Source organism: Thamnophis sirtalis, unplaced genomic scaffold, assembly GCF_051295495.1.
Source record: "Thamnophis sirtalis isolate CommonGarterSnake01/CBP01778 unplaced genomic scaffold, rThaSir2_p1.2 scaffold_4, whole genome shotgun sequence".
Taxonomy (NCBI): Eukaryota; Metazoa; Chordata; class Lepidosauria; order Squamata; family Natricidae; genus Thamnophis; species Thamnophis sirtalis.
In genome coordinates this window covers 133154487-133180661 of record NW_028261384.1, presented here as the reverse complement: position 1 = coordinate 133180661, position 26175 = coordinate 133154487, and the positions used below count along the sequence as shown (strand labels likewise).

Below are 26175 nucleotides of genomic sequence, written 5' to 3'. Positions count from 1 at the left end.
TGTGCAATAGACTTCAAATCGGGGGCTAACTTACCAAAGCCAAAAATGTACTCCATGACCCCCTAAAGAGATGGTTGAATTGAGGAATTACATAGACATCAATTTGAAACGGTGCTTTATTGAACCAGTGAAGTCGAAAGTAGCAGCCCCAGTGCACTTCAGAGAAAAGAAAGATGGTGGGGTTTGTCTCTGTGTTGATCTGCGAGCCTTGAATGCGTTATGCAAAAACAACATATTCCACAATTCTACTCCTTTCTATTTCCCCCTCAAGTGGTGGGTTTCAAAAATTGTTCAAACCTACTCTGTGGATGTGGCCACCTTTGTGGGAGTGGCTTGCTGCCCATGTGACTGGATGGAAGTGGCTTGCCGCCCATGTGACCGGATATGAAGATGCCGACGACACTTGTCAGAACCACCTTAAATTACCTCACGCACAGAACTGGCCTGCATCAGAATATGAGGTAAACTTGTTTTTTAAAAGGCATCTTTGGTTTGCGTTAAAACAACTTCAACACACGCAGTGTTCTGATTGCACCACAAACGCAGTAGTCATCCTTACCTTTCACAGAGGCACTGAGTTTTATAAATATGAGCATGATAGTGTAGAATAATCATATCCAAGGACCAGTGGTGGGTTTCAAAAATTTTTGGAACCTCTTCTCTAGTTGTGGCCTGCTTTCCGGGTCCACTGGTGGAACCTCTTCTAACCGGTTCGGTAGATTTGACGAACCGGTTCTACCGAATAGGTGCAAACTGGTAGGAACCCACCTCTGCCCCCCTCCCAACTACTGCACTAATGAAACAGCATAATGAAATGAGAGAGTGTGTGGCAGGCCAAAGATCCTAAAAGGGATATCACTGCAGGCCTGACACTTATAACAGTAAACGTAACTACAGATATAACAATAGCAACGTGATAAAACAATAGCAATAAAAATATAAGAACGGTAATATGAATTAAAGAGATAGGCAGAGGGGGGGCAGGAGGCACAGGGGGAGATGGGGTCAAATATTAAGTCCAATAGCCACCTCAAGTAGATTAGGCCAATTTCATACATTTGGTTTTAATGGACAGCCAGATGCAAGACAAACATAAAATGTGTGATTTCTTAATCAGAGAACTTCCAAAGATGAATTCCTGGGTGAGAACCCATCTCCTCATATCCCAGAATAACAGAATTGGAAGGGCGATTGGAGGTCTTCTAGTCCAACCTCCTTCTCAGGCAGGAAACCTTATACCATTTACAACAAACGGTTGTCCAATCGCTTCTTAAAAACTTCCAGTGTTGGAGTGTTCACAATTTTTGGAGGCAGGTCATCCCACCAATTCATTGTTCTGTCAGGAAATTTCTCCTTAGTTCTAGATTGTTTCTCTCCTTGATTAGTTTCTATCCATTGCTTCTTGTATGACCTTCAGGTGCTTTGGAGAATAAGTCAACCCCCACTTCTTGGTAGGGGCCCCAGAGATATTTGAAGACGGCTGTCGTATCACTCCTGGCCCTTCTTTTCCTGAAACTAAACATGCCCAAATGCAACAACCATTCTTGATCTCCCTAATCACCTCTGTTGCTCTTCACTGTACTCTTTCTTGAGTCTTAACATCTTTTTTTTTTACATCTCAGTAAATTTAGCTGTCAAGCCAGCCTCCCTCAGCAACCAAGAAAGAAATCACTTAAATCAATTTTGCAGAATTAAGAGTACTTTTACTGATTGTGAAAAGATAGCGGGTAAGCAATGCAAGATCTGAGGTAAAAGCGCGCGTAATCATAGAAATCAATATGTGACCCAACCCCCTCCCCCTGGTAACCCCATCCCATGGTCCAATCCACAAATCCTTCACGTGTCATGTGAGTTCCATCTTCAAAAAGCATCATCAGGTTGGTATGCAGGACAGTTGGCCTTGGCGGGCCCATCCACTATATCCAACATGCGCACTAGATGGTGAGAACAAAACTCCCTTTTAACAATCCCTCCTGTACTTGAAGAGCCAAGGTGGCACAATGGTTAGGGTGCAGTACTGCAGGCCACTTCAGCTGACTGTTATCTGCAGTTCAGCGGTTCAAATCTCGCCGGCTCAAAGTTGACTCAGCCTTCCATTCTTCCGAGGTGGGTGAAATGAGGACCCAGACTGTGGGGGCGATATGCTGACTCTGTAAACCGCTTAGAGAGGGCTGAAAGCCCTATGAAGCGGTATATAAGTCTAACTGCTATTGCTATTGCTACTTAAACTTCCCTTCTCAAATGCCATGCCTCCCCCTCCCCGTTTCAATGACAGCCAAAAGCAAGTAGCAAAGCAAGAGCTGACATTAGCCTTCTTCAGAATGGCTATTGAGGGATTCAAATTTGTCGAACCATGTTCTCTTCATTCTTTCCAACACAAACATGGCTGTGTCCATCCTAGTCTTGATTTCACAAACTCACCAATTCCTTTTTATACACTCACCCTTAGGATGCAGGGCTGAGCCCAACAGTGGTTTGGAAGGGTGGCCAATTCCCTCCTTCGATAGTGAAATCCAAGATCTTCAGGAAGGTGTTATCTTTGTGAACGTAATAGCGATGTGATTAAATGCCACAGAGCATTGATTCTGTGACAGCTGCATGGGAACGCAACAAAGACACAACCATCATGAGTGGAAACCTTCTTGAAAAATAAATTTGGACGTATCAATGTGAAGTTTATGGGATGGACCAAGGAAAAGAGGAAGCTTGTTAAAACAAAACAGACAACCTAGAAATAAAGCGAAGTTTTCTGATCGTAAAAACTAGTAGTAGTGGAATAACTTGCCTCTCATAGTTTTGCCTCTCATCACTGGAGGTTTTCATAAATAGATTGGACAACATTTGGACTAGAATGGGATAAGATCTCTTGGGGCTAGACTAAAAGACCTCCAAAGTCACTTCTATCTCCACAACTCTATAGTTTAAAACATTCAGGTGTCCCAAGTAAATTCTCTTTCCTCAACTCCCAACTTTGAAAAATCTTTCTCTACTCTTACAATTTAGGGGGAAAGAAAGAGACACAAAACCCCTGTATGATGCTTATTAGATGTTACTAATTTAACATGAACATAATTTAACAATGATGTTAACATGAAGACCCCATTTTTAAGACCCTCAGTGCTGGATATATTCAATGTGTAGTCCACAAAATTAACAGGGTCAACCATACAGCTTTGGCCATAGGAAATGCTACTCCAAAGAACCAAATAACTGTATATTTTTCAGCTCTTTGGACAAGAAATCAAGATATACCAAGTCCAGAAGGAACGGTGTGTTCAGGTTTTCCTAGGACCTTTAATAAAGACTGCAACCTGTTTCAACAGATCTTTGAAGGCTTCCTGAACTTGTTGGTTTCTCAAGCTGTAGATGAAAGGATTGAGCAAAGGGGAAACTATTGTATTGAGAATGGCCACTATTTTACCAATCTCCACTTTGCTTGCCTGGGATGGGCTGATATAAAGGAAGATGCAGCTCCCGTAGGTGATGGACACCACAATGAAATGAGAGGCACAGGTGGAAAAAGCTTTCTTTCTCCCTGTAGCAGATGGGATAGTCAAGATGGTTTTAATTATGTTGATGTAGGAAGCCACTGAAATGCTCAAAGTCCCCAGCAAAGAAATCACAGCGGCGACAAACTCAAAAAGTTGAAGAAATCTCGTGTCCCCACATAGGAGTTGGATCAATGGGGTGTTGTCACAAAAGAAATGGTCCAGGATGTTTGAGTGGCACATTGGAATTTGTAGGAGGAGGATGAAGAAACCCATGATGAGTAGGAAGCCTCCAATCCAGCAACAGAAAACCAGCAAGGTGCATAAACTCTTTTGCATGATGGATGGGTAGCGTAAGGGGTTACAGATGGCCAGGTATCGATCATAGGACATGACAGCCAAGAGGAAGAACTCTGTGGTACCCAGATGAAAATACATGAAAGACTGTATTATGCAAGCAACATAAGGAATGTTTTTGTGACCGGTCAAAAGATGGGACAAAGTTTGGGGAATGACAGCCGTGGTAAATCCAATTTCCAAAACAGAAAAATTCCAGAGGAAGAAATACATAGGGGTCTGTAGCCGGTAGTGTATATTAGCCAGGATGATAATCACAGCATTTCCAGTAATTGTGGAAAAATAGGCAAAGAGAAGAATGACAAAAAACAGGAGCTGCAGCATTCGAATATCTGTGAAACCAAGAAGTATGAACTCGCTGATTCTCGATTCGTTACTTTTCATGGTTACGATAGAACTCTGATCAGGAATTTAATAGAAGAAAACAAGGATTCCACTTAACATGAATATTCAGCTGAATAACTGCACTCCTGCCTTGAAAAGGCTGTTCTAAGTAAAGAAGTTGGATGTGATGCAATTTCTTTAGTTGAACAGTGTCCTGAAAATGACTTTTCCATTTCTGGTTCTACAACATAATTCTTCCCTTTGGGTGGGGGACGGCTAATAATCTATAACATGGCATAATAATAATAATAATTAAACCATTTAATGATTTTAGGTGTAAAAAACACCTAACTGATTTTCAAAATTCAGAAAAGGAATGCCAATAATGAAATGCAACATTCCCCATTGAGTTATGAACTAAGTTAAACAAATCCACCAGAAAAATCTTAATTGGGATTATTTCTACTTTAGCTTCCAACACCTTCAAAATGTGATTTGTATCCTGCACCACTGAAAGGACATGGTTATATTTTTTTAAATCTTATAGTAAAAACTTCTAGAAAACTATATATGCTTAAAGGAGAATCTAGGACTTTTAATTCTAGATTACACATGTTTTTCTTTTAAATTTATCCATGTAGTAATATTTTTATTACTTACATAGTAGAGCTGCATTGCTTCCAAGGTCCTTCAGTCCAACCCTCTGCTTAATCAGAAGATCCTACACTGCCTGTTTTCTGATCTTCTCCTTTTTCTTATCTCCTCATCTTTCTTCCGACCTTCTAGAATTGGTATCTTATCCTTTATCACTCGTTGTTTATATCTTATGATTTATGATCTGTGAATTCCCACTTTGTTGCTAGTACGTACATCGAGAGCTTACACATCAGAGACAAATTCCTTGTGTGTCCAATTACTACTAGCCAATAAAGAACATTCCTATTCTTATTTCTAAGAGACTTCACACAATTCATTGGCCTCCTAAGCTAAGAAATCTTTGCCCTTCTAGGAAATTGTCACACATACTCACATTTTATATCTCTTCAGTCTTAGAGTACTAAAATAGAGAAATATGGAATGATGGGTTTTTTAGAATCCTGGGGTCCATGGGTTTTTCTTCACCAAACATCACTGGAAAACTCTATTTTTTTTAAAAAAAAAAAAAAAAACAACTGCTAAATGCTAGAGTGTAGTTCGGTTCACATGCACAAAATAAAAGGTGAATGTGAGTGTGTGGTGATATGAAGACAGCAGATGTGATTGCATCAAAGAAATGATTCCTTCCTGAGACCTGCAGAAGGCATCCAGGAGAAGCTGAGAAAAAGATCCATTTGTTTTAAGCAATGGAGAGAATGCTACACTGATGGCCCTAATGGATTCTGTTAGACACTCTTAGGAAAGGGGGAAGCAGTCTCTTGAGTTACTTCTCCACAATTATAATCACCTCAAGACTATAGAATCCAGAGAGAAACTTTTGAGAACTTCCTCCAGTGGAGGGATTCAGCCAGTTCGTACCTATTCGGGAGAACCTTGTGTTAACTTTCCAAGTAGTTTGGAGAATTGGTTGTTGGAAGAAATCTCATGTCGTTTTTTCCACTTTATAGGGCTAATCCTGTAAGATAGGCAGGAAGGGAACATTCTGGTATTGTTTCTAGCCTCATTTTTATTGCCCTGCTTACAGAAACTGCCTCTCCCGTTAACCCTTGTTACATTGTAACAGCTAAGGCGAAGCGCCCATCGACGTGAGTGACACCCACCCAGTCACACAACCACCGAGCCACGTCTACCCAGCTGATCATTAGAGCAGAGAACTGGTTATTAAATTATTTGAATCCCAACACTGACTTCCTATTATAGATAATGAGCAAATCTTAATGTCCCTTCTTGAGTGGTAATCCTTCTTCATTGAACAATTTCAAAATTGGGGAATAGTCTGAAATCAAACAACATAGACTCTGCCTTAGTTCTACTAAAGACCAGGGGTGGGCTGCTACAGGTCCACCCAGGTTTGGGATCACCTGTAGCTAATAGAGAGCCAAGGTGGTGCAGTGGTTAGGGTGCAGTACTGCAGGCCACTTCAGCTGACTGTTATCTGCAGTTCAGCGGTTCAAATCTCACCGGCTCAAGGTTGACTCAGCCTTCCATCCTTCCGAGGTGGGTGAAATGAGGACCCAGACTGTGGGGGTGATATGCTGGCTCTGTAAACCACTTAGAGAGGGCTGAAAGCCCTATGAAGTGGTATATAAGTCTAACTGCTATTGCTATTGCTAATATTATGGCTGGTTCGGAGAACCTCCAAATCCCACCGCTGGCTGGCCCTGCCCACCCTCACCCTCCCAACTCACCCTGCCCATCCCAGGAGTCTCCAAGGAGCCCATTTTGGATGCAAGGTAAGTGCAGGATGCACACAGAAGCTTGGGGAAGGGAAAAACAGGCCTCCCGGAAATTCCAGAAGGCAGGAAACGGGCCCAATTCAGCCTACGGAGGACGTACGGAGGACTTGGAAGGGAGTTTTCATCTTCCCAGAGGCTCAAGGAAAGCCTCGGCGCCTGGAGAAGGTCAAAATGCCCCCAACCTTGGTGAAGGAGGATGACTAGGCCACACACACAGACACCATGGCCATGCCCACACAGCAATCAGGCAGACAACCCGTTGTTGAAATTTTTGAAGCCCACCCATGCCTGAAGATTCCTTTCACCTAACCCCAAGACAGGTCTACGGAGATTCTCAGTTATCCAGATCATGTGTCAGGGGTCTGAAGGACTCAGATTTTCCCCAGCCAAATCAAAGTCCAAAGCCCCCACCCTCCAGGTCCATCATATGGTCCAATCAGGTCACTGTTCCAACTCCAACTGGCAATGCTCCATGCCCTTCCAACACCTGGTTGAGCATCCTTGGCACCTATGAGAAAGAATGTTATATTGGCTACCCATCCCCGAGTTATCTCTACCTCATGACTAATGTTCCCACAGTTCCACTTGCTGTGGAAGCTCTAAAAATGTCGACAAAATGACTTCAGGGCTATCATGATTGTCCCCCAGGTGCTTTTTTCAAAGGATTGGATTTTCTTGGTTTTACTTGAAGAGGTCTCACTTTTTATCTAAGAAGCTTCTTCAGTTCTGACTGAAGGGTGGAGAATGGTCATTTATATCCTTTGGAGACATCTGGTCATTAGCTCAGCCAAGAGGTCTCAAGGACTCTTAGACAGAGTGCTAATAACCAGATGACTGCAAGGAATATACAGTAAATCTTTCCATTTTCCCTATCCAGTGGAGAAAAAATCTTATCTGTGGACATATATGAAGAATTTGGGCAATATGAAACCCAAATAGAGGGAGATTTGTCTCCAAAGTTTCTGATTTTTTAAATTAATTATCTGTCCACATTTGTCTGCCTGCTTCTCTGTCTGTCTGTCTCTTCCCCCCCTCTCTATCTATCTATCTATCTATCTATCTATCTATCTATCTATCTATCTATCTATCTATCATCTATCTATCTATCATCTATCATCTAATCTATCATCTATCTATCTATCATCTATCCAACATAGAATAATAGGTTTATATAAACCCACACCTATCTATTTATAGAAGTCTGGGCTCCATTTTTACTCATTCTATCACAAATTGTTTTAAAAGAACTGTATAGAAGGATTATTTTATTGTCTTTGTATGTGTGTGCTTGTGCATGCACATACAGTTACTGAAACAAGACACAATCATTCTTTATCTGTTTGCATTAATGTACACCCTTTGTGGAATTACGTATTTATTTGTTTGTTAAATTTATTTGTTGCCTATATTGCCACGGGACTACTCTAAGTGGCTTAATGTCAGCGTTCCAAGTATCATGCAGAATTAAATCAGAGTCCAAGACGAAACAATCCTTAAAGTTCTGCTACTTTGGGCCGCTACCACCGGTGGAGCCAAAAGGCCACACAGGAACGATGGGACCCAACAGCTCAGACCGTCCGGAACCTGCGGCACCTGCAGTAGACACCAAACCTCAAGGGAGCCAACAAGTACCAAAAGACTATTGGGACTTAGCGGGGGTGTTCAGTGAGGAATATTGCAACTATCTCCCCTCCCCACTGGCCCACAGATTGTGCAATAGACTTCAAACCGGGGGCTAACTTACCAAAGTTGAAAATGTACTCCATGACCCCCAAAGAGATGCTTGAATTGAGGAATTATATAGACATCAATTTGAAACGGGGCTTTATTGAACCAGTGAAGTCGAAAGTAGCAGCCCCAGTGCTCTTTAGAGAAAAGAAAGATGGTGGAGTTCATCTCTGTGTTGATCTGCGAGCCTTGAATGCGTTATGCGAAACAACACATTCCACAATTCTATTCCTTTCTATTCCCCACTCCAGTGGTGGGTTTCAAAAATTGTTTGAACCTACTCTGTGGGTATGGCGTCCTTTGTGGGAGTGGCTTTCCACCCATGTGACTGGATGGGAGTGGCTTGCCGCCCATGTGACCGGATATGAAGATGCCAACGACACTTATCAGAACCACCTTAAATTACCTCACACACAGCACTGGCATGCATAATAATATGATGTAAACTTGTTTTTTCAAAGGCATCTTTGGTTTGCATTAAAACAACTTCAACACACGCAATGTTCTGATTGCACCACAAACGCAGTAGTCATCCTTACCTTTCACAGAGGCACTGACTTTTATAAATATGAGCATGATAGTGTATAATAATCATATCCAAAGACCAGTGGTGGGTTTCAAAAATTCTTGGAACCTCTTCTGTAGGTGTGGCCTGCTTTCCAGGTCCACTGGTGGAACCTCTTCCTCAGTAAATTTGTCAAGCCAACCTCCCTCAGCAACCAAGAAAGAAATCACTTAATTCAATTTTGCAGAATTAAGAGTACTTTTACTGGTTATGAAAAGATAGTGGGTAAGCAAAGCAAGATCTGAGGTAAAAGCGCACATAATCATAGATATCAATATGTGACCCAACCCCCTCCCCCTGGTAACCCCATCCCATGGTCCCATCCGCAAATCCCTCAGGTGCCATGTGAGTTCCATCTTCAAAAAGCTTCATCAGGTTGGTATGCAGGACAGTTGGCGTTGGCGGGCCCATCCACTATATCCAACATGCGCACTAGATGGTGGGAACAAAACTCCCTTTTAACAATCCCTCCTGTACTTGAAGAGTCGAGGTGGCACAGTGGTTAGGGTGCAGTACTTCAGGCCACTTCAGCTGACTGTTATCTGCAGTTCAGCGGTTCAAATCTCACCGGCTCAAGGTTGACTCAGCCTTCCATCCTTCCGAGGTGGGTGAAATGAGGACCCAGACTGTGGGGGTGAAATGCTGACTCAGTAAACTGCTTAGAGAGGGCTGAAAGCCCTATGAAGCGGTATATAAGTCTAACTGCTATTGCTATTGCTACTTAAACTTTCCTTCTCAAATGCCATGGCTCACCCTCCCCGTTTCAATGACAGCCGAAAGCAAGTAGCAAAGCAAGAACTGACATTAGCCTTCTTCAGAATGGCTATTGAGGGATTCAAATTTGTCGAACCATGTTCTCTTCATTCTTTCCAACACAAACATGGCTGTGTCCATCCTAGCCTTGATTTCACAAACTCACCAATTCCTTTTTATACACTCACCCTTAGGATGCAGGGCTGAGCCCAACAGTGGCTTGGAATAAGGGTGGGTTTCGACCGGTTCGCACCGATCCCTGCGATCCGGTTGGTCACCGAACCCGGAAGTAAGTAACTTCCGGGAACGGCGAAGCCCCCCCCCCCGCGCCCCCGCGCGCCCGCACACCCGCGCCCACTCCTTACCCGGTTTTTACGAATTCTGCACTTTCCACGCATGCGCAGAGCGCATACAGCGCTTGCGCGATCCTCCAGGAGCAGCTGGAGCATTGCGCAGACACTAGTGTGTATGCGCGTGCCGTGTGCGTGCATGCGCGCACCGTGTGCATGCATGCGCGTGTCGCGTGCGTGGGTGAGGACGCCGCGTGCGTGCGTAAGGATGCCGCCGGCCTCGTTCCAACCGATCCGGTTGGAACAGGGCGAGAAACCCACCCCTGCTTGGAATGGTGGCCAATTTCCACCTTCAATAGTGAAATCCAAGATCTTCGGGAAGGTGTTATCTGTGTGAACGTAATAGAGGTATGATTAAATGCCACAGAGCATTGATTCTGTCACAGCTGCATGGAAAGGCAACCTAGACAGAACCATCATGAGTGGAAACATTCTTCAAAAATAAAATTGGACCTATCAATGTGAAGTTTATGGAATGGACCAAGGAAAAGAAGAAGCTTGTTAAAATAAAACAGACAACCTAGAAGTAAAGTGAAGTTTTCTGATCGTAAAAACTAGTAGTAGTGGAATAACTTGCCTCTCATAATTTTGCCTCTCATCACTGGAGGTTTTCATAAATAGATTGGACAACATTTGGACTAGAATGGGATAAGATCTCTTGGGGTTGGACTAAAAGACCTCCAAAGTCACTTCTATCTCCACAACTCTATAGTTTAAAACATTCAGGTGTTTTAGTAAATTCTCTTTCCTCAACTCCCAACTTTGAAAAATCTTTCTCTAGTCTTAAGATTTAGGGGGAAAGAAAGAGATACAAAACCCCTGTATGACGCTTATTAGATGTTACTAATTTAACATGAAGACCCCATTTTCTAGACCCCTCAGTGCTGGATAACTTCAATGTGTAGTCCACAAAATTAACAGAGTCAAGCATAGAGCTTTGGCCATAGGAAATGCTACTCCAAAGAACCAAAGAACTATATTTTTCAGCTCTTTGGACAAGAAATCAAGATATACCAAGTCCAGAAGGAACGGTGTGTTCAGGTTTTCCTTGGACCTTTAATAAAGACTGCAACCTGTTTCAACAGATCTTTGAAGGCTTCCTGAACTTGTTGGTTTCTCAAGCTGTAGATGAAAGGATTGAGCAAAGGGGAAACAATTGTGTTGAGAATGGCCACTATTTTACCAATCTCCACTTTGCTTGCCTGGGATGGGCTGATATAAAGGAAGATGCAGCTCCCATAGGTGATGGACACCACAATGAAGTGAGAGGCACAGGTGGAAAAAGCTTTCTTTCTCCCTGTAGCAGATGGGATAGTCAAGATGGTTTTAATTATGTTGATGTAGGAAGCCACTGAAATGCTCAAAGTCCCCAGCAAAGAAATCACAGCGGTGATGAACCCAAAAAACTGAACAAATCTTGTGTCCCCACATAGGAGCTGGATCAATGGGGTGTTGTCACAGAAGAAATGGTCCAGGATGTTTGAGTTGCACATTGGAATTTGTAAGAGGATCACAAAGGAACCCATGATGAGTAGGAAGCCTCCAATCCAGCAACAGAAAACCAGTAAGGTGCATAAACTCTTTTGCATGATGGATGGGTAGCGTAAGGGGTTACAGATGGCCAGGTATCGATCGTAGGACATGACAGCCAAGAGGAAGAACTCTGTGGTACCCAGATGAAAATACATGAAAGACTGTATTATGCAAGCAACATAAGGAATGGTTTTGTGACCGGTCAAAAGATGGGACAAAGTTTGGGGAATGACAGCCGTGGTAAATCCAATTTCCAAAACCGAAAAATTCCAGAGGAAGAAATACATTGGGGTCTGTAGCCGGTAGTCTATATTAGCCAGGATGATAATCAGAGCATTTCCAGTAATTGTGGAAAAATAGGCAAAGAGAAGAATGACAAAAAACAGGAGCTGCAGCATCCGAATATCTGTGAAGCCAAGAAGTATGAACTCACTTATTCTCGATTCGTTACTTTTCATGGTTACGATAGAACTCTGATCAGGAAATTAATAGAAGAAAACAAGGATTCCACTTAACATGAATATTCAGCTGGATAACTGCACTCCTGCCCTGAAAAGGCTGTTCTAAGTAAAGAAGTTGGATGTGATGCAATTTCTTTAGTTAAACAGTGTCCTGAAAATGACTTTTCCATTTCTGGTTCTGCAACGTAATTCTTCCCGTTGGGTGGGGGAGGGCTAATAATCTATAACATGGCATAGCAAAATAATAATAATAATTAAACAATTTAATGATTTTTGGTGTAAAAAACACCTAACTCCTTTTCAAAATTCAGAAAAGGAATGCCAATAATGAAATGCAACATTCCCTATTGAGTTATGAACTAAGTTAAACAAATCCACCAGAAAAATCTTAATTGGAATTATTTCTACTTCAGCTTCCAACACCTTCAAAATGTGATTTGTATCCTGCACCACTGAAAGGACATGGTTATATTTTTTAAAATCTTATAGTAAAAACTTATAGAAAACTTTATATGCTTAAAGGAGAATCTAGGACTTTTAATTCTAGATTACACATATGTTTTTCTTTTACACTTATCCATGTAGTAATATTTTTATTACTTACATAGTTACTTACATAGTAGAGCAGCATTGTTTTCAAGGTCCTTCAGTCCAACCCTCTGCTTAATCAGAAGATCCTACACTGCCTGTTTTCTGATCTTCTCCTTTTTCTTATCTCCTCATCTTTCTTCTGACCTTCTAGAATTGGTATCTTATCCTTTATCACTTGTTGTTTATATCTTATGATTTATGATCTGTGAATTCCCACTTTGTTGCTAGTATGTACATCGACAGCTTACACATCAGAGACAAATTCCTTGTGTTTCCAATTACTACTAGCCAATAAAGAACATTCCTATTCTTATTTCTAAGAGACTTCACACAATTCATTGGCCTCCTAAGCTAAGACATCTTTGCCCTTCTAGGAAATTGTCACACATACTCACATTTTATATCTCTTCAGTCTTAGAGTACTAAAATAGAGAAATATGGAATGATGGGTTTTTTAGAATCCTGGGGTCCATGGGTTTTTCTTCACCAAACATCACTGGAAACCTCTATTTTTTTTTAAAAAAAAAAAACAACTGCTAAATTCTAGAGTGTAGTTCGGTTCACATGCACAAAAGAAAAGGTGAATGTGAGTGTATGGCGATATGAGGACAGCAGATGTGATTGCATCAAAGAAATGATTCCTTCCTGAGACCTGCAGAAGGCATCCAGGAGAAGCTGAGAAAAAGATCCATTTGTTTTAAGCAATGGAGAGAATGCTACACTGATGGCCCTAATGGATTCTGTTAGGCACTCTTAGGAAAGGGGAAACAGTCTCTTGAGTTACTTCTCCACAATTATAATCACCTCAAGACTATAGAATCCAGAGAGAAACTTTTGAGAACTTCCTCCAGTGGTGGGATTCAGCCAGTTCGTACCTATTCGGGAGAACCTTTTGTTAACTTTCCAAGTAGTTTGGAGAATTGGTTGTTGGAAGAAATCTCATGTCATTTTTTCCACTTTATAGGGCTAATCCTGTAAGATAGGCAGGAAGGGAACATTCTGGTATTGTTTCTAGCCTCATTTTTATTGCCCTGCTTACAGAAACTGCCTCTCCTGTTAACCCTTGTTACGTTGTAACAGCTAAGGCGAAGCGCCCATCGACGTGAGTGACACCCACCCAGTCACACAACCACCGAGCCACGCCTACCCAGCTGATCATTAGAGCAGAGAACTGGTTATTAAATTATTTGAATCCCAACACTGACTTCCTATTATAGATAATGAGCAAATCTTAATGTCCCTTCTTGAGTGGTAATCCTTCTTCATTGAACAATTTCAAAATTGGGGAATAGCCTGAAATCAAACAACATAGACTCTGCCTTAGTTCTACTAAAGACCAGGGGAGGGCTGCTACAGGTCCACCCAGGTTTGGGATCACCTGTAGCTAATAGAGAGCCAAGGTGGTGCAGTGGTTAGGGTGCAGTACTGCAGGCCACTTCAGCTGACTGTTATCTGCAGTTCAGCGGTTCAAATCTCACCGGCTCAAGGTTGTCTCAGCCTTCCATCCTTCCGAGGTGAGTGAAATGAGGACCCAGACTGTGCGGGTGATATGCTGACTCTGTAAACCGCTTAGAGAGGGCTGAAAGCCCTATGAAGCGGTATATAAGTCTAACTGCTATTGCTATTGCTAATATTATGGCTGGTTCGGAGAACCTCCAAATCCCACCACTGACTGGCCCTGCCCCCCCTCACCCTCCCACCTCACCCTGCCCATCCCAGGAGTCTCCAAGCAGCCCATTTTGGATGCAAGGTAAGTGCAGGATGCACACAGAAGCTTGGGGAAGGGAAAAACAGACCTCCCGGAAATTCCAGAAGGCAGGAAATGGGCCCAATTCAGCCTACGGAGGACGTACGGAGGACTTGGAAGGGAGTTTTCATCCTCCCAGGGGCTCAAGGAAAGCCTCCAGGGCCTGGAGAAGGTCAAAATGCCCCCCACCTTGGTGAAGGAGGATGACTAGGCCACACACACACACCATGGCCATGCCCACTCAGCAACCAGGCAGAGAACCCGTTGTTGAAATTTTTGAAGCCCACCCCTGCCTAAAGACTCCTTTCACCTAATCCCAAGACAGGTCTATGGAGATTCTCAGTTATCCAGATCATGTGTCAGGGGTCCAAGTAACAACCCCCAAAGCAATCAAAACACTGAGGTCTCTGGTTTCCTTGAAGAATGTATTTATTTGGGATGCCGTATTGGCCCAACTAGTGAAAACCCAACTCTGAAGGACTCAGATTTTCCCCAGCCAAATCAAAGTCCAAAGCCCCCGCCCTCCAGGTACATCATATGGTCCAATCAGGTCACTGTTCCAATTCCAGCTGGCAATGCTCCATGCCCTTCCAACACCTGGTTGAACATCCTTGGCACCTATGAGAAAGAATGTTATATTGGCTACCCATCCCCGAGTTATCTCTACCTCACGACTAATGTTCCTACAGTTCCACTTGCTGTGGAATTTCTAAAGATGTCGACAAAATGGCTTCAGGGCTATCGTGATTGTCCCCCAGGTCCTTTTTTCAAAGAATTGGATTTTCTTGGTTTTACGTGAAGAGGTTTCATTTTTTATCTAAGAAGCTTCTTCAGTTCTGACTGAAGGGTGGAGAATGGTCATTTATATCCTTTGGAGACATCTGGTCATTAGCTCAGCCAAGAGGTCTCAAGGACTCTCAGACAGAGTGCTAATAACCAGATGACTGCAAGGAATATACAGTCAATCTTTCCATTTTCACTATCCAGTGGAGAAAAATCTTATACTGTGGACATATATGAAGAATTTGGGTAATATGAAACCCAAATAGAGGGAGATTTGTCTCCAAAGTTTCTGATTTTTTAAAATTAATTATCTATCTGTCCACATATGTCTGCCTGCTTGTCTGTCTGTCTGTCTGTCTCTCTCTCTCTTTCTCTCTCTCTCTCTCTCTTTCTTCTATCTATCATTTATCTATTCTCTATCATCTGATCATCTATCGATCATGTATCAATCATCTATCAATCATCCATGCATCCATCCATCACCAATTATCTATCATTTATCTATTTTCTATTTAGCACCTATTACCTATCATTTATCTATTATCTATCTATCTATCTATCTATCTATCTATCTATCTATCTATCTATCATCTATCTATCTATCTATCTATCTATCTATCTATCTATCTATCTATCTATCTATCATCTATCCAAGGTAGAATGAGAGGTTTATATAAACCCACATCTATCTATTTATAGAAGTCTAGGCTCCATTTTTACCCATTCCGTCACAAATTGATTTAAGACAACTATATAGAAGGATTATTTTATTGTCTGTGTATGTGTGTGCTTGTGCATGCACATACAGTTACTGAAACAAGACACAATCATTCTTTATCTGTTTGCATTAATGTACACCCTTTGTGGAATTACGTATTTATTTGTTTGTTAAATTTATTTGTTGCCTATATTGCCATGGGACTACTCTAAGTGGCTTAATGTCAGCGTTCCAAGTATCATGCAGAATTAAATCAGAGTCCAAGGCAAAACAATCCTTAAAGTTCTGCTACTTTGGCCCACTACTACCGGTGGAGCCGAAAGGCCATCCAGGAACGATGGGACCCAACAGCTCAGACTGTCCAGAACCTGCGGCACCTGTGGTAGACATCAAACCTCCAGGGATTCAACAAGTACCAAAAGACTACTGGGACTTAGCGGGGGGTGTTCAGTGAGGAAGATTGCAACTATCTTCCCTCTCCACCGGCCCACAGATTGTGCAATAGACTTCAAATCGGGGGCTAACTTACCAAAGCCGAAAATGTACTCCATGACCCCCCAAAGAGATGGTTGAATTGAGGAATTACATAGACATCAATTTGAAATGGGGATTTATTGAACCAGCAAAGTCGAAAGTAGCAGCCCCAGTGCTCTTCAGAGAAAAGAAAGACGGTGGAGTTCGTCTCTGTGTTGATCTGCAAGCCTTGAATGCATTATGCAAAAACAACACATTCCACAATTCTACTCCTTTCTATTCCCCCCTCCAGTGGTGGGTTTCAAAAATTGTTCGAACCTACTCTGTGGGTATGGTGTCCTTTGTGGGAGGGCTTGCCGCCCATGTGACCGGATGGGAGTGGCTTGAGGTCCATGTGACCAGATATGAAGATGCCAATGACACTTGTCAGAACCACCTTAAATTACCTCACACACAGCACTGGCATGCATAAGAATATGATGTAAACTTGTTTTTTAAAAGGCATCTTTGGTTTGCGTTAAAACAACTTCAACACACGCAATGTTCTGATTGCACCACAAACGCAGTAGTCATCCTTACCTTTCACAGAGGCACTGAGTTTTATAAATATGAGCATGATAGTGTAGAATAATCATATCCAAGGACCAGTGGTGGGTTTCAAAAATTTTTGGAACCTCTTCTGTAGTTGTGGCCTGCTTTCCAGGTCCACTGGTGGAACCTCTTCTAACCGGTTCGGTAGATTTGATGAACCGGTTCTACCGAATAGGTGCGAACTGGTAGGAACCCACCTCTGCCCCCCTCCCAACTACTACACTAATGAAACAGCATAATGCAATAAGAGAGAGTGTGGCAGGCCAAAGATCCTAAAAGGGATATAACTGGAGGCCTGACACTTATAACAGTAAACGTAACTACAGATATAACAATAGCAACGTGATAAAACAATAGCAATAAAAATATAAAAACAGTAATATGAATTAAAGAGATAGGCAGAGGGGGGGCAGGAAGCACAGGGGGAGATGGGGTCAAATATTAAATCCAATAGCCATCTCAAGTAGATTAGGCCAATTTCATACATTTGGATTTAATGGACAGCCAGATGCAAGTCAAACATAAAATGTGTGATTTCTTAATCAGAGAACTTCCAAAGATGAATTCTTGGGTGAGAACCCATCTCCTTATATCCTAGAATAACAGAATTGGAAGGGCGAATGGAGGTCTTCTAGTCCAACCTCCTTCTCAGGCAGGAAACCTTAGACCATTTACAACAAACGGTTGTCCAATCGCTTCTTAAAAACATCCAGTGTTGGAGTGTTCACAATTTTTGGAGGCAAGTCATCCCACCAAGGTTCAAGGTTCAAGGTTCATTTTATTTATATGCCGCCCTATTCCCGGGGGGACTCAGGGCGGCGCACAAAGCCAAGGAGGGGAAGGGAAACACAAGAACTACAACAAAAAGTACAGGGAATTTAAAACAACCAACAGCCATACAATTTGAGAGGGGAAGGGAACTCATCGACCCCAGGCCTGCCGACACAGCCAGGTTTTAACGGCTTTTCAGAAGGCCTGGAGATAGGTGAGGGTCCGAATCTCTGCGGGGACCTCGTTCCAAAGGGCCGGAGCTGCCACAGAGAAGGCCCTCCCCCGGGTAGTAGCCAGATGACATTGGCTAGTAGACAGAACCCGGAGGAGACCTAATCTGTGTGATCTAATGGGTCTTTGGGAGGTAATTGGCAGCAGGCGGAACAATGAATTGTTCTGTCAGGAAATTTCTCCTTAGTTCTAGATTGCTTCTCTCCTTGATTAGTTTCTATCCATTGCTTCTTGTATGGCCTTCAGGTGCTTTGGAGAATAACTCAACCCCCACTTCTTGGTAGGGGCCCCTGAGATATTGGAAGACGGCTATCATGTCACTCCTGGTCCTTCTTTTCCTGAAACTAAACATGCCCAAATGCAACAACCATTCTTGATCTCCCTAATCACCTCTGTTGCTCTTCACTGTACTCTTTCTTGAGTCTCAAAATCTTTTTTTTTACATCTCAGTAAATCTAGCTGTCAAGCCAGCCTCCCTCAGCAACCAAGAAAGAAACCACTTAACTCCATTTTGCAGAATTAAGAGTACTTTTATTGGTTAGGAAAAGATAGCGGGTAAGCAAAGCAAGATCTGAGGTAAAAGTGCGCGTAATCACAGATATCAATATGTGACCCAACCCCCTCCCCATGGTAACCCCATCCCATGGTCCCATCCACAAATCCCTAAGGTGTCATGTGAGTTCCATCTTCAAAAAGCATCATCAGATTGGTATGCAGGACAGTTGGCCTTGATGGGCCCATCCACTATATCCAATATGCGCATTAGATGGTGAGAACAAAACTCCCTTTTAACAATCTCTCCTGTACTTGAAGAGCCGAGGTGGCGCAGTGGTTAGGGTGCAGTACTGCAGGCCACTTCAGCTGACTGTTATCTGCAGTTCAGCGGTTCAAATCTCACCGGCTCAAAGTTGACTCAGCCTTCCATCCTTCTGAGGTGGGTGAAATGAGAACCCAGACTGTGGGGGCGATATGCTGACTCTGTAAACCGCTTAGAGAGGGCTGAAAGCCCTATGAAGCGGTATATAAGTCTAACTGCTATTGCTATTGCTACTTAAACTTCCCTTCTCAAATGCCATGCCCCCCCCTCCCCATTTCAATGACAGCCGAAAGCAAGTAGCAAAGCAAGAACTGACATTAGCCTTCTTCAGAATGGCTATTGAGGGATTCAAATTTGTTGAACCATGTTCTCTTCATTCTTTCCAACACAAACATGGCTGTGTCCATCCTAGTCTTGATTTCACAAACTCTCCAATTCCTTTTTATACACTCACCCTTAGGATGCAGGGCTGAGCCCAAGAGTGGCTTGGAATGGTGGCCAATTCCCACCTTCAATAGTGAAATCCAAGATCTTCGGGAAGGTGTTATCTGTGTGAACGTAATAGAGGTATGATTAAATGCCACAGAGCATTGATTCTGTCACAGCTGCATGGGAAGGCAACCTAGACAGAACCATCATGAGTGGAAACATTCTTCAAAAATAAATTTGGACCTATCAATGTGAAGTTTATGGGATGGACCAAGGAAAAGAGGAAGCTTGTTAAAACAAAACAGACAACCTAGAAATAAAGTGAAGTTTTCTGATCCTAAAATCTAGTAGTAGTGGAATAACTTGCCTCTCATAATTTTGCCTCTCATCACTGGAGGTTTTCATAAATAGATTGGACAACATTTGGACTAGAATGGGATAAGATCTCTTGGGGTTGGACTAAAAGACCTCCAAAGTCACTTCTATCTCCACAACTCTATAGTTTAAAACATTCAGGTGTTTTAGTAAATTCTCTTTCCTCAACTCCCAACTTTGAAAAATCTTTCTCTAGTCTTCAGATTTAGGGGGAAAGAAAGAGATACAAAACCCCCGTATGACACTTATTAGATGATACTAATTTAACATGAAGACCTCATTTTTCATACCCCTCAGTGCTGGATAACTTCAATGGATAGTCCACAAAATTAAGAGGGTCAACCATAGAGCTTTGACCATAGGAAATGCTACTCCAAAATACCAAATAACTGTATATTTTTTCATCACTTTGAACAAGAAATCAAGATATACCAAGTCCAGAAGGAATGGTGTGTTCAGGTTTTCCTTGGACCTTTAATAAAGACTGCAACCTGTTTCAACAGATCTTTGAAGGCTTCCTGAACTTGTTGGTTTCTCAAGCTGTAGATGAAAGGATTGAGCAAAGGGGAAACTATTGTGTTGAGAATGGCCACTATTTTTCCAATCTCCACTTTGCTTGCCTGGGATGGGCTGATATAAAGGAAGATGCAGCTCCCATAGGTGATGGACACCACAATGAAGTGAGAGGCACAGGTGGAAAAAGCTTTCTTTCTCCCTGAAGCAGAGGGGATAGTCAAGATGGTTTTAATTATGTTGATGTAGGAAGCCACTGAAATGCTCAAAGTCCCCAGCAAAGAAATCACAGCGGTGACGAACCCAAAAAGCTGAAGAAATCTTGTGTCCCCACATAGGAGTTGGATCAATGGTGTGTTGTCACAGAAGAAATGGTCCAGGATGTTTGAGTTGCACATTGGAAACTGTAGAAAGATCACACAAGGACCAATGATGAGTAGGAAGCTTCCAATCCAGCAACAGAAAACCAGCAAGGTGCATAAACTCTTTTTCATGATGGATGGGTAGCGTAAGGGGTTACAGATAGCCAAGTATCGATCGTAGGACATGACAGCCAAGAGGAAGAACTCTGTGGTACCCAGATGAAAATAGATGAAAGACTGTATCATGCAAGCAACATAAGGAATGCTTTTGTGGCCCGTCAAAAGATGGGACAAAGTTTGGGGAATGACAGCCATGGTAAATCCAAGTTCTAAAACAGAAAAATTCCAGAGGAAGAAATACATTGGGGTCTGTAGCCGGTAGTCTATATTAGCCAGGATGATAATCACAGCATTTCCAGTAATTGTGGAAAAATAGGCAAAGAGAAGAATGACAAAAAACAGGAGCTGCAGCATTCGAATATCTGTGAAGCCAAGAAGTATGAACTCGTTGATTCTCGATTTGTTACTTTTCATGGTTAATACAGAACCGGATCAGAAATTGATAGAAGATTCTTTCATGTAATATTAATAGTCCACCAAGTTACCTTGTCTTGAAATCTCTGCTGTAACCATAATTTCATTTTGTCTCCATTCCTTCAAGCTCTTTTTGTCTTGTAATGATGCTCAGATTTCTGTTTAAGTAGAACGATGGTCTCCTGCAGAAAAATTGGCATGGAAGGAATATCACTTCTTTTCAAAGCATGGGATGAATGTGCACATCGTAGGTTGCTTAATTTTAGGAAAAATGAGAAATGATTTTTTGTTATTTCTAACTCCCGGGAATCTGCCCTTTTTTCCCCCTAACTGTCACACTCTTTTAAGTTTTCCTTTTTCTAAACATTGAAGTTCCAACTTTACAAATGAAAATACTGAAGGACAATAATTGTGGATATTTCACATGGTGTGAGTCTAAATTCATTCCAAAATGTGAATCAAAATGATTTCTCCTCCTGTTTTAAATATCTTTTTTAAAAAAATGATTTGTATTGTGCAAGTATTTTATTGACATGGGTATCTTTTGGGGAAAAAAGAAACATAAAATAATTTTATATTAAAAATACTGTATATGTTCCAAGAAGAATGCAACCTTTTTGTTCTTCACTGCATTATGCTTATAAATTAATTTACTCCGTTGGCCCTTTAAGCAAACAAATCTTTTGGAATATGTAATATGGTTCATCAGACCCCAAACTCTAAAATAGATGTTGATCATAGTTTAAAATCTAGGTACCTTAAGTTCTTTGTATCCATTTGCCCGATCAATTCTTGGATACAGCTCATTTGCCTGGAATCCACCCTGTATATTGGACATTAATACGATTAAGCGGATCCAGAGATATTGCACGAGAAGAGTCCTCCACTCCTCTACTCACAATAGACTCTCTTATGACACCAGGCATGAAATTTTGGGCTTGGACAATCTGGAACTGTGCCACCTGTGGTCAGACTTAAGCAGAGTACACAAAATTGCCTGCTACAACATCCTACCTGTCTACGACTACGTCAGCTTCCACCACAACAATACAAGGGCAAACAATCAATGCACAAACTCAAGGCAAACTGCTTCCACGTTTGCAGAAAATACGACTTCAGCAACAGAGTGGCCAATGCCTGGAATTCACTACCCTACTCCATTGTTACATCCTCAAATCCTCATAACTTCAACCTTAAACTGTCTACCATGAGCCTCACCCCATACCTAAGAGGTCTGTAAGGGGGCGTGCATAAGTGTGCCAGTTTGCCTACCATCCCTTCCTACTGTCCCCATTTATTTGTACTCATTTCCCTTGTCCATGTCCATGTTTATACTTATTCCTGTTATCTTGCACTTGTTTGACAAACTAAATAAAATCAATAAATAATATGGTTCATCAGTCACAAAACTCTAAAGTAGAGGATGATCATAGTCTGAAATCCAGGATTAAATCTAGGACAAAACTACTACAAGACCTGTCTCCTGTTTCCCTTTACAAAATCCCAATTGAAGCATCTTGGAAAATTGCTTTTAAATAGCAGGTTGTACTGTGGTCCAGAAGCAAAGATTAAATAAGGAATGTGAGGATGTGGTGATACAAAGATAGAAATTCTCTCTGACTCCATCCCAGAAATCTATCTTTCCCTTGCATCATTCCAAACCTGCTAAAGGGAGCTAAAATTAGGTGGGTAATTGCTTTCAGCAACCGCGGGCAGATGCTATTGGAGGCTGCTAAGTTGTCCTATTTTCCATATTAGACATCCAAAGTGATCTCGCTTCCGCCGTAATCAGCTCAGGGATGTAAAATCCCGATTGAAACTCTTGATAAGAAATTCCATTGAACATATTTATCAAATCAAGACATTCCTTCTGGAGTGCAAGTCCTTAACAGAATAACAAATAACAGAGTTTGAAAGACTTTCGGAGGTCTTCTAGTCTAACTCCCCATTCAAGCAGGAGACACTATACCATATCAGACAAATGGTTGCCTAACCTCTTCTTAAAACCCACCAGTGTTGGAGCATTCACAATTTCTGGAGGCAAGTTGTTCCACTGATTAATTGTTCTAACTGTCATGGAAATTTCTCCTTACTTCTAAGTTAGTTGTCTCCTTGATTCGTTTCCATCCATTGCTTCTTATTCCTGCTTTTGGATGCTTTGGAGAATAGGTTGACTCCCTCTTATTTTGTGGCAGCCCCTTTGATTTTGGAACACTGCTATCATATCACACACACACACACACACACACACACACACACACACACACACACACACACACAGAGTCCTTCTTTCCATTAAACTAGACATCCCCCATTCCTTGTTTCCACTAAAGATGCCCTTTAACCCAAAATACATTTTGTTGGATCATTATTAGCCCAAGATATATTCTACTAATGATCTTTGAATCAGGTCACCTTCCCAAAATCCACCTTGAAAGTTATGTAGTTACTTCAACATGATAAATGTGTCAATGCCAGATAAACCAGAGATATAGTTCTGAAGATGTTTTCTCTCTCTCTTGAATATCCTTTTGGGCAACCTCTCTCTATATAAATCAATATTTACTACAGTGTGTGTTGATATTGGCCATTCATTAGAGAACCCCCATGTGGTATGACTAACCTCTGCTAATTTGATTGCATCTTATGTTCTTTCCACTGTACGTAATAGCAAAGAAGCTGTGTAGTGTAAGAACTTTTTGGTGCTGTCCATGGGGTTTTCATTGCAAAGATACTGGAGTGGCTTGCCATTTCCTTCTCCAGGGAACTAAGAATTAAGGAATTAAGACAACTAAGATCATGCGATCCAGGCCTCTCAATTCCTGCAGGAATTGCAGGGACGAAATGGAGGTAGTGACAGATTTTATTTTCCTGGGCTCCAACATCACTGCAAATGGGGACTGCAGCCAAGAAATGAAAGGAGGCTTGCTCCTGGGGAGGAAAGCTACAGCAAATGTAGACAGCACATTAAAAAGCAGAGACATCACCCTGCCAACAAAGGTGCATATAGTCAAGGCGATGGTTTTCCCAGTTGCAATGGGTGGCTGGGAAAGTTGGACCATAAGAAAGGCTGAGGACTAAAGAATTGAGGTCTTTGAACTCTGGTGCTGGAGAAGACTCCTGCGAGTCCCTTGGACTGCAAGGCGATCAAATCGGTCAATCCTAGAGGAGATCAGCCCTGACTGCTCTTTAGAAGGCCAGATCCTGAAGATGAAACTCAAATACTTTGGCCACCAAATGAGAAGGAAGGACTTACTGGAGAAGAGCCTCATGCTGGGAAAGATTGAGGGCAAAAGAAGAAGGGGACGACAGAGAATGAGGCGGCTGGATAGAGTAATACATTTCCTTGTTAACTTCAGGATAACTGTGGTGGGACATAGAAACTTTGCCAACACTATGTACATCCTGTCATAACCAAACCAACAAAGTTTTGTTGCTCCCCAGAAATAATACCCCAGTATAACTAGTTCTCAACCAGCAACCGATCATTTATTGATTAACCAGAATTACAATGGACCTCCTCAGGACTACTTACAACACAGATTCAAAGTTACAACACCTCTGTCAGGGTTCCAAGTAACAAATCCATATCAAGCAAAACTCCAAGGACAGTAGATTCCCCAAAAGAATAGCTTTATTGGAAATATCATATTGGCACTCATCTGGTGAAAACCGACTCTGAAAACTCCTACAGTTTTCACCTAATTAAAAGTAAAAGATTTTCTACTTTCTCAAAAGAATCAGTCACATAGTCCAATCACGGTGCAGTTTGGCAACAGGGTAGCATCACTCTGCCTTCCTCTGACCAGGTGTGAGAATGTCCTTGGTTCCCAAGAGAAAATGTTTTGTTTTGGCTATAAAATCCTCTCTATCTCAAATCACTACTCTGTATCCCTCAGCTCCAATGTGGCAACACTGAAGCGGTCAAAAATGGCTTCAGAGTTGACAACCTCCATGATTGCATTTTGAGTGCTTGGAGATTGGCCTACGATTATGGGTATTTTTAGCTTCCCACAGTCACGTGATCACAATTTAGCGAGGGTATTTCCCAGAATCCAAATGTCAAGCCGGCCTCCCTCATCAACCAAGAAAGAAACCACTTAACTCCATTTTGCAGAATTAAGAGTACTTTTACTGGTTATGAAAAGATAGCGGGTAAGCAAAGCAAGATCTGAGGTAAAAGCGTGCGGAATCATACATATCAATATGGGACCAATCCCCTCCCCCCCGGTAACCCTCATCCCACTGTCCAATCTGCAAATCCCTCAGGTGTCATGTGAGCTTCATCTTCAAGGAGCATCATCAGGTTGGTATGCAGGACGGTTGGCCTTGACCAACACCACACACTAGTCTCCAACATGCGCAGTAGAGGGTGAGAACAAAACTCCCTTTTTACAATCTCTCCTGTACTAAAACTTCCCCTCTCAAATACTAAGACCCCCTCTCCCCATTTCAATGGCAGCCGAAAGCAAATAGCGAAGCAGAGGCTGAGATCGAACTGAATTAATTTAACAGCTGCTCTGTTTTGCTTAAAAACTGTGCTGATTCAATGAACGATAATCACAAACAGGTCGTAAAACAAGACACGGTGATGTGGTTAATAACTGACATGAATTGCAACCATAATTCTAGGCTCAATTACAGTTATACGTCAAGGGCAACCTGTTGAGTCCGAAGATGTCACAAAACTGTATTTTCTAGATAAGGAACTGTGGTAAACTTTCTATCAGTCGATCACAATAAGTTTGCTAATGAAGTTCTTTGAAAATTTAATCTTGTTTTTTTTTTTTTAATTATGGCTTTACCTGTTAACTATTCTGTCATTAATATAGTGGATAGGTAGACAGGTTATTGTGGCAAGCTATCTGCAAATAGTATTAATAGTTTAAATTTTGTTAGGCCTGTTCTACAACGAGTGGGAAATTAATATTGTCATTCAGTTAGGGGGAATAATATGTGTATATGTGTTAATGGTTTTTCAATGCACTCTATTAATGTCTTGTTTGTTGTGTGTGTGTGTGTGTGTTGTTGTTGTTGTTGTTGGTTTGTTCCTGTTAATGTTTTTGGAATTTTGCATTTTAACTTTTTTTAAATAAAATTTAAAAAAAGAAAGAACTGTGTGTATTTTTATATCCAAAGGATTTTTTTTTAAGAAATTGATTAATTCCACAGTGTATGAGAATTAAACCTGGGTTTCTAACCTCTTGTTCTCAATTAAGGTGACTGGAGGTCAAGCAAGAAGTTGAATAACTTTGTTTCTTTCTCTTATTCCCCAGAAAATTAATTA

At 41.7% G+C, this 26175-nt stretch overlaps 3 protein-coding genes across 3 annotated transcripts; all 3 read right to left on the bottom strand.

The window, feature by feature from the left end:
* Positions 1–3275: 3275 nt before the first annotated feature.
* On the bottom strand, positions 3276–4324 carry LOC148046710 (olfactory receptor 6C1-like). The gene has a single exon (XM_087712095.1). It carries the CDS (start codon positions 4227–4229, stop codon positions 3276–3278), a length of 954 nt encoding a protein of 317 aa, XP_087568221.1. The 5' UTR covers positions 4230–4324.
* Positions 4325–10995: 6671 nt separating this feature from the next.
* LOC148046709 (olfactory receptor 6E1-like) lies at positions 10996–11949 on the bottom strand. The gene has a single exon (XM_087712094.1). The coding sequence runs from the start codon at positions 11947–11949 to the stop codon at positions 10996–10998; it is 954 nt and encodes a 317-aa protein (XP_087568220.1).
* Positions 11950–19934: 7985 nt separating this feature from the next.
* On the bottom strand, positions 19935–20888 carry LOC148046708 (olfactory receptor 6C3-like). Its single transcript, XM_087712093.1, has one exon. It carries the CDS (start codon positions 20886–20888, stop codon positions 19935–19937), a length of 954 nt encoding a protein of 317 aa, XP_087568219.1.
* Positions 20889–26175: the final 5287 nt, after the last annotated feature.